The sequence below is a fragment of the Nicotiana tabacum genome, chromosome 19 (assembly GCF_000715075.1).
Source record: "Nicotiana tabacum cultivar K326 chromosome 19, ASM71507v2, whole genome shotgun sequence".
In the NCBI taxonomy this organism is placed as follows: domain Eukaryota; kingdom Viridiplantae; phylum Streptophyta; class Magnoliopsida; order Solanales; family Solanaceae; genus Nicotiana; species Nicotiana tabacum.
The window spans coordinates 13,688,829-13,698,380 of record NC_134098.1 but is presented as its reverse complement, the minus strand read 5'-3'; the positions used below and the strand labels follow the sequence as shown (position 1 = coordinate 13,698,380).

At 32.6% G+C, this 9,552-nt stretch overlaps 1 protein-coding gene across 1 annotated transcript; it reads right to left on the bottom strand.

The window, feature by feature from the left end:
• LOC107779440 (putative late blight resistance protein homolog R1A-3) lies at nucleotides 1-7,776 on the bottom strand. Its single transcript, XM_016599874.2, has 4 exons — nucleotides 7,543-7,776; nucleotides 6,976-7,069; nucleotides 566-4,307; nucleotides 1-488 (listed from the first exon to the last, which is right to left on the bottom strand). Exons 2-3 carry the CDS (start codon nucleotides 7,000-7,002, stop codon nucleotides 573-575), a joined length of 3,762 nt encoding a protein of 1,253 aa, XP_016455360.1. The 5' UTR covers nucleotides 7,003-7,069; nucleotides 7,543-7,776; the 3' UTR covers nucleotides 1-488; nucleotides 566-572.
• Nucleotides 7,777-9,552: the final 1,776 nt, after the last annotated feature.

Below are 9,552 nucleotides of genomic sequence, written 5' to 3'. Positions count from 1 at the left end.
TGTTTGTTATTCAAAACTATATTGACATCTAATAGAACAAATTCTAATGGAGCGGAGCCGCTCCCAACATTAAGATATTCTCAGATGCAAGAACTTGTTACAATTTGTGAGAAAGCGGTTTTATGATGAGTTTAAGTTCTATAGATCAACTATGTAAAATATTCACACAATCAAGTCACTTATAAGGTAATTAATTGATAAATTAACCTACTCTTAGAGGTTAAAACTATATTGATTAGTATAAAAGAATCTTTACACATGTATATAACATAAATCCTTTTGATGATTTTGGGATGAAAGTTAGGAGATAGTAATAGAGGAATAGCCGCAATGACAGACCAAAATGCACTTAGATATATGAGGTGAAACTTGTATCAGCACATACTGATGTGTCTTCAGATAAGAAATGTCTTCAGAATCTGCCTTCAGCCTCTAATACTGATGTGTTGGCCCAAAATGAATTGTATTCCCAGGTTATTTTTTGCACTCTGCAAAGAAGATTATAATGGTCAAAGTAATTGGAGAAAGAAATAAAAATGAAGTTAATAAAATAGTCTATACTCACAGATTATTCATCTATAACTCTGGTAAAGGACCTGAAGCTTGTCCTCTCCCATCATATCTGCAACATATTCCTTAATCTCTTGAGCGGAATATTCAAGTTGAGGACTATTGAACAGTTTGATACAACTTAATGAAGCAATATCCCCAAAACTGGATGGGATCTCTTCAAGCCTATTACATTCCGCCAGGATTAATTGCTCGAGCACGGGAAAGGATTCCTCTCCAACCTGCCATTTGGAAAGACACACCAAATACAACTCCAAGTATTTGAGATTCTTGAACGTGTCTTCTTCTACTACGTTCCATTCTTCTTCCTGAATCATTGTGCGGTTCAGAGTCAGTTTTTGAAGGTTAGGTAATCTTGAAATTTTTGACAGTGAATCGGATGACAGATAAAACTCTTCCAGTGTCAACCGTTTCAAACTTGAAGGGAAGCAAAAATCATTGGGAGACCTTTTGCAAATATCCTTCGTGGCTTTTGGAAATTGGGAATCTAAACGACGATGCGTTGCATTGATTTCTTCAAGTTGATTAAGGACATCCAATTGTGGAAACCAATTGCACTCTGCTGAAGAATCCCATGATTCTACAATTTCACAGTCAAGCTTTTGAAGATTAGGAAACCTTTTAAAAATATCCTCTGTGTCTTTCGAATTGGAAATCTTGAGCTGCTCTAATATTCTCAGCTTTTCTAACTTTGAGTTTGAGTCCTCTACTAAAAGTATTGGTTCATCTGAATCTAAATCAAAGAAAGAACAATAATAGATACTCATATGTCGCAACTTTGCAAGATTCCAAATTACAGGTAGTAGTACCATGGTTGATCTACTGTTACGCACCACCAGAGTTTCCAGATTCCAGAGGTTTGACAATGATGACGGGAGAGCTTTAACATTCATCCCAATGTGTAAGTACCTTAAATGAACTAGCAAGCCTATCTCATTCAGCAAAGAATCTTCCACCAAAACTTGAGCGATGTCTAATACTCTAAGAAGCTTCAAGTCTCTTAAATGAACTAGTACGGCTGTTTTATCCACCAATAAACCAAAGGGTGGCCAATCTGTATGATCAGCCTTCAAAGAAAGGAGGTATTTCCCCGAAACCTTTTTCTTTTCTGCATGATTTTGTTCAAGGAGACTATAATGGATAGAGACGGTTATTCGACGTGGCATCAGATCTGAAGCACAAGATAGAGCACTTGAACCTATCGAGTGAAAGAACTTTTCCTTTGTGGCTTTTACCTGACAAAAATCATGCACAAGATCATGAATTTTGCAAGTTGTTGTCCTATATTCACTTTTCATTACCATTACCAAGCTACTCGAAATCAAAGCATCCAAATAAACATTCATTTCATCTTCCACACTCTTCATCTCAGTATGTTCTACAAGTCCTTCTGCAGTCCATAGATCTTGTAACCTAGAGACTTCAATTTGTTCGTCCTTTGGATAACTTCCTAGGTAAAGCAAGCACGGCTTTACGTGGTCAGGTAAATGGTCATAACTTAATTGTATAATTTTCATGACCTCCAGTTCATTTTCAAGAATGAAGGAATTCAAATTATTTAGAACTTCAAGCCACAAAGTCTTTTTCTTTTCCTTCGTTGCAATAACTCTAGCGATAAGATCAGCCACCAAAGGAAGCCCTTGACATTTCCGGGCTATTCCTTTTCCAACACCCAATAGTTCATCAGGGCAACTTTCTTCTCCAAAAATTCTCTTCTCTAATAACTCCCAACTTTCATCTAGACTGAGCAAACGAAGATAAAGAGGCTCACAATGGTGTTTTCCGTGCAAAGCCACTTCCTTTTTTCGACTGGTTAAAATAATTCTACTTCCTTTTTTAACTTCAGGAAAAGATCTTGTTAACTCATCCCATGTTGCAGTATCCCATACGTCATCCAAAACAATAAGGTACCTCCTCCCATAAAGTTTTCTTCGCAGCTCATCAGCAACATCAATATCCTCATTGAACTTCTCATTCGAACCAGTAGCTTGATTAACAATTTTATGTAATAACTTCCTCCCATCATGTTCTTGATCGACGGTGCACCATGCAAGAATGTCGAAATGACTAACAACAGACTCATCATTATATACTCTAGAAGCCAAAGTAGTTTTTCCCAGCCCCGCCATTCCAATGATTGAAATGACATCTATCTCAGCTGGTCCGCTGATAAGCTTCCTAATTATCCAGTTTCTCTCCTCCTCAAAACCTACAATTACTTGATTGGCTATTGCTGAGTTTCTTACAACTGGCTTGTTGGGAGAGTTTGCAACAATGAGGCTCATGTTCTTGGGAATCTTCTTCGATAAATTAAATACCTCTTCTTTGATAATCTTGATCTTTTCTATAATATCAGGAAGTAAGAAGATAAGATGCAAGAGACCATGATCTCTTACAAGAATTGAATTAATAGCATGTTCCGCCTCATATGCTACATTTAAAGCATGTATCCACTGATCTTTATACAATTCTTTCTCAACATTCACGAAGAAAAATCTTATCAATTCTAGGTGTTCTTTCACCAGTGCAATTTCTTCCTTTATCAAAGCAACTGAATAAGAATTAGAATTGAGTAAATCATTTAGGTTTATGAGTAGAAGATTCATGAAGAGTGGTCTGTCACTCATGGGGAAGCAGAGTTGAGATAAGCTTGGAACTTTCAAGTAAAAATGTTTGAGATCTTCCTTTAGGAGTTCAATATTTTCTTGCAAATCCAGAGTTGTAATGTTACTTTCATTGGTGTTCTCTTCATTTCTTGATTTCTCTTCTAAGTGGAGAACAAGTGTTGCTACCTCCCTAGTAAGTGCTCCCACACGTGCGATGAGATCAAACAATTTATCATGATGAATAATGCCATTAGGCATATCAGTAAGAATAATCAAGAGGAACTCTATCATGACATGAAGGTTTCGAGCTGAAGTGCTAGTGGTAATAACATTTACCATGTGCTCTTGTAGATGAATCAAATATTCTCGAAAAATATCCGGAGAGGCTTCTAGGAGCTGCTTAATGAAGCGTCCAACTTCTGCTGATTTTGAAGCTTTCAAATCTGTAGAACATATGTGCATAAACTCCAATGCAACAGGAATAATCTTCACAAGCAGATGAGCTAGCATGACTGGAGAGGGACCAAGTGTATTAAGAAACTCCAAATTGAAGTATCGTACTCTCTCAACCATAAGCTGAATCTGAGGTAAGACATATTCAACTATCTCATGCTCAATGCAACCATTTAATTTCAACCCAAGGAAATCCCTTACATTGTCTCGTAGATTCTGAAGAACTTCATATTGAGGCAAAAAAGAAGAGCATAGCTCCGGATAGGCAACTATCCCACGTAATTTCGCGAGGAGGGCATCCCAAGGTTCAACCAACTGCTCCATAGTCAAGGTGACACTTGATTTAGGATGATGCTGTGAGCTGATACAACTTCTTATATTTTCCAGGAGGCGAGGAACAACCTGATCCATGTCGTATTTAACCAACATGTCATATCCATTCCCATAGAAAATTGACTTAAGCAGATCTTCAAGATGTTGTGTTTCATTTGACATCTCGGCACTTAAACCATCCAAATTGGTATAAGAAAGCTGGATAGAGGTCCACATTGATTTCAGCTGCAATTTCAGCTTTTCAATTTGATCCATGTCAAGAGCAGTTTGATCTTTTTCATTCTTTAACCTCCTTATGAAATCCAGAAGCCTGACAATGTCCTCGAGAAGTTCAGTAAATGATACCTGCCAAAATCCGACATATCCACAAGATGAGTATTGCAGATATGCATATGCTAAGATGGATGTACGGTTATACAAGATTCGATAAGACTAAAAGTGACCATGATTGCCAAAAGGTGCAAGTAGCATATGCATAGAAGATAAAATGAGAGAAGGTCCCTTGAGATGCATGGTTTGATCATGTCCTGCACCGACCTACGGATGCACCAGTTTGTACGTGTGAAACTATAGTGATTGAAGGTATTAAAAGTGGATGAGGTAGACCTAAAATCACATAAGAAGAAGTTGCCTTGAAAGATCTACAATTTTTTGGGATTAATACAAACTTAGCTAAAGATAGAGCACAATAAAAGAAAAAAGTCCATATAGGTAATAACTACCAGAAGGATGTAGGATTTAGTCTTGTTAGAGAAATTACTATTATTATTATATCTTCAATTTTTTCTTTTTGGTATGATAACGACATGAGTTGAGCTTAAATGGAAAAGTAAAGATTCATACATAGCAACCCCAATTTGTTTCATGTGATTGAGACGTGGTAGTTGTTGTATAATAATTTGTATTTTAGTCAATTTAGAACTAAAAATGATGTCATAATTAGCTGCTTTTTTAGTGTTCACAACGATAAAGTCTAATTTATCTATACTTAATAAAGGTCTAAGTCTTACTCATTCAGATCTTAATCATTATGCGTGTTTATATTTTAGGTTTGAATTTTAATCATTCAAATCTCAACCATTCAAATGTGTTTATCGGCATTTTTCCCAAAACACATGAAATGCTAATTATCAGCATTTTTCCCCAAACACATGAAATGCTAACTATCAGCTTTAGCATTTCTTTCCAAACACATAACAACTTATCTATATCTATATTATATTAAAAGCACGAAGGCCCTTAGCAAAACGTCGTTTGTCTTTTTTACCCTTTTAGAATATAGTTTGTACTATGACAGAATAGTCTTTGAGTATTCTCCTAGCTAATATTTAGGAGTTTGAGATTGAATCAGATTTTATTATTTAACCTTTCCTTATTTGAATTAAGTGAGAAGTCTTTATATTTAAAACTTTAAAATCATTAAAATTTCACCTTATATAAATCCTAGAATTAAAGTATGATTGAATAAAACTGGAATCTTTATGCCTATAAATTGTCTCTAATTAGACGTTATTTATAAGCTCAAAAGAGATTGTTTAATTGTGCTAAATTTTGAGCTAAGCAATTATTATGTATACAAAATAAAATAAAGAAAACATTAAAGAAAGGGGAAGCATTTTGCTTGATAGTTTATTCCAATTCAAATTAAATTGTAAATGTAGGGTAAAGCTAGAAACAACCTCTTGCAGAAATGCAGGGTAAGTCTGTGTACAATAGATCCTTATGGTTCGGCTCTTCCCCAGACCCCGCGCATAGCAGAGAGCTTAGTACACTGGGATGCCCTTTTTTTTAATTAAATTATTAATGTTCTGAGTAATCTATGTGAGATTAGTCCACTAACTATTAATTTTATTCTTCGACCAATATTTTGCTTATATATAAATATTACTATACATTTTTAAAAGATAATTAAATATATAATTACAAAAATATTTAATAATAACAAAGACAAGGAGAAAAGAAAAATGATTGACAAAAATCATTTACACTAACGCTTCGACAAATATAAAGTGCAAAAGTTCAAATATCTACCATTTGAAGATAGATTTTTGTGTGGATAAAAACTGTTATAAGTAAATATTTAATATATGGTATGAGCTAATATTAAGAATTTGAATCTACTAAATTATTTTTTAAATCTTTTAAAAGAATAATTAAGTATTTAAATTAACTAATTAGCAAAATAATCCAATTTCATTCTTCCCAAATTCATCATATAGGTAAAATAATTTTCCAAGTTTACACAATCTTAGAATACGAAAAGAATTTACCATAAAAAGATATTGGCGATGAAAGAAATTATAAAATAAAACAAAATCAGTTATAGTTTTAAGAATTAAATTGGTTAAAATGCAAATTTAAAGAACTGATGATGAAATAATAGAAGACAAAATATATTCCTAAAGAGTATGTCATATTATAAGATATGTATAATTATAAAATAATATATAATTAATTTAAATAAATTCAACATCTTTGCATAGTCAGAAGATATTGAATTTAACTATTATGTCAATGTGATAATATTTACTTTCATCATTTATACAAATATTGTATTTTTATTTTAACGTCAATGTATATAATTTAGTTGAATGACGCGGCTACACAAGTACAACGTACGTATACTAAAACTAGTTTATAAAAACAATTTCAGTATTTAAATGTACTTTAATTTTTAGCACTTTGAACTTGTTGAGTATAATGAACTATTCATGTGACTAAGAGCCCTAACAGCCCATGCACAACGACCCAATTATCAAGGGCACTCTCAACCACACCAAAGGGTTTCTAAATCATCTACGTTTTAGGAAAGTGATTACTCTTTAGAGTCTAATTATCACGAAAAATATTTTCAAATGGATGCTTACAAGTTTTATATATGCCATTTCATATTATGAACTTTTGGACAACAACTCTTAAAAACTTTGCATAATATTATAGTATCTTAAGGATTATTTGGATAACCATCCAAGTCAATATTAGCTTTAATATGTGAACATATAATATGACATACCAATGATAATGAGTTGTCTGCTTCCATGATTATAATTTTCACTAGTCAAGTGCCAAAATAGCTTTTCTTTCCCTTCCTTTCAAGTTTTCAAGATCTGCATAAAAGCGCATAAAGTTTTATCAGGAGAAAAGAAGAGCAAGAAATAGAAACAAAATACATATGATAAACTGAAGAAAGAAGCATAGAGTCATAGCAGGAACAATTTACTGCAAATACAGCCAGATATCTCAAGCAAAAAAGTGGATTGGATTGGGCTACAAATAAATTATTAAAAACTGTTTGAAAATTTTTACCTTGAAAACAACTGATTGTTCATCTTGAAAGAAGAAAACAGAAGCCAATGGAGAGAGAGAATAGTGTGAAGAAAAAGAAGAAGCAAGAAATAAATTCAACAAGAATTTGGCTGCTGCTCAAATGAAATTTAGACCAATAAAACAAAATATAAATCTTTCTTGCTATCTATGATTCACAAGAAAAAATGAAAATATCAGATTAATTTCCATAGAAAGCAACCTAGAAAGGAAGAAAATAAGAGACCTTCAACATAATGTCATGTCATACTCTTACCTTTTGGCCGCTTAAAGTTCAGCAAACCACGAATAAGTTATTACTACAAGTTTTGAAACTTTTGAGAAAAAAGATGGAGTGGTATGTGAGAAGTTGAAATAATTGCTATTAAAATTTATTAAAGTTGAGTAAGCTCTGGGATTCAAAATGATATGTGAGACAAGTTGAAATAATTGCTAAAGACAACTTGGACGGCCACCATTAGAAAGAAGAATCAAATACGGATCAAGATTATAATACAATTTCATGACTTCTCAAGTGTTCTTAATCAATTGTGAAATTTATATATATATATATATATATATATATATATAAAAGTTCATTGACGCTAGAAGTCATTTTGTACTCAAAGTTTGTTGGGGAAATTACACGCAATGGCACGATAAGGTAGCAGTGGAATAATACCCAAGTCTAACTTTTCCAATCTATTTGAACTAAGAGAATACAAACAAACTCAAACACAAACATATATGGGCAGCAAGTATATCAATCAACAAGAAAATGGAGGTAAAATAATTAAACATACGAGACACCGAGAGTTACGCGGAAAACCTCTTCAATGTGAAGAGTAAAAACCACGGGACTAAAGGCCCTCAAAGCTCCACTAAATCAATCAACCAGAGTTAAAAATGTTCTCTAAATTGGCCACAAATGATGTGCCAAACCAAGAGCAACAATATAAATAAGATTGCACCAAAATAATTGAAGAAAGGAGAGAAATCACCCAAAAAATGAGTTACTTTTCATGCCTCTAAAACTGAAGCTACAAACCTCCAAATACAATCTCCACCATTGAAATCAAAGAACCAGATGTCAGGACTCTCAATTCAAATTTGAACACGATCTAACGATTAACGAGTCGACAAAAGCTATTTGAAATGGACTGCTTAAGCAAAAAAAAAAAATTTGGAGCAAAAGAACACACTTTTCCCTCTCACAAAGCTTCAAAAACGGCTGCACCCTTATGTTTTCTCTTTGGTTATGCTTCAGGCCTAAAATAGATTATATTTATAAATGAGATTTTTACCTTCCTATACTACATATGAAATTTTATTACCCTCTCTAATCAAGTTTTAACTTAATTATATGGTCATATACAATTTACCAATTATATACAAATAAGCTTTAAATGAGTATCCCATTATATTAGGAATTGAATAAGAAATATCAATTATTTTCTTATCCCTTTATACTTGTCCCCTCTCTCTCTCTCTCTCTCTCTCTCTATTCGTCTCTCTACTCTCCTTCTCTGTTTTTTCCCCTAATTTTTCTTCCTTTGATGTTCTCTATTTTTTATGCTTTCTTGTTGTATAGAGTTTTAATGGAATTCATCAATGAATTTCAATCGTTTTAACTAAGCAATTCCCTTTCATGTTTCACAATTGGTGTTCGAATAAAAATTGTCAATCAATAAGTTTTGAATATGTTTGATTCTCCATCATTGACAGTCACTAAAAAGGTTCGAAGCTTTGAATTCAAATTTGGGCTTTCAAAAATTATTATTTGTTTGGATTGTGTGTTGTTGCAAACAATTGAGAATATTTTTTGTAGTTTATATCTCAATTTTAAGGGTATTTGGTAAAGATTAGACTTCATTTTAGCCGAATTTCAAATTGAAAATCGAAGAAGAAGAAGAAGAAGAACACACGAGATACAATATACTTACGAAATTGTATTAAAGTTGTATTATAATTGTATGTAAATTGTATTTAAGTTGTAGTTATATATATTTTTTATTTGAATATTGTATGAAAGTTGAAAAATAGTTGTATAATATATGAATCGTTGTAAGAAATTTGTATTTAAGTTCGACTATCCTAATTATCTGAACAAGGATTAAACTTAAAATTAGTAATGCTAAAATAATGAAACTAAAAAGAAAAATAAATAATAAACTCTGAACAAAGGAAGAATAGATTTTTATGTATCAATGTAATAAAAACGATCCAGGGTTATGGGCTATCTAATATTCCTATTGTGTTCTTCAATTGACTTGACTAACTAATTCAT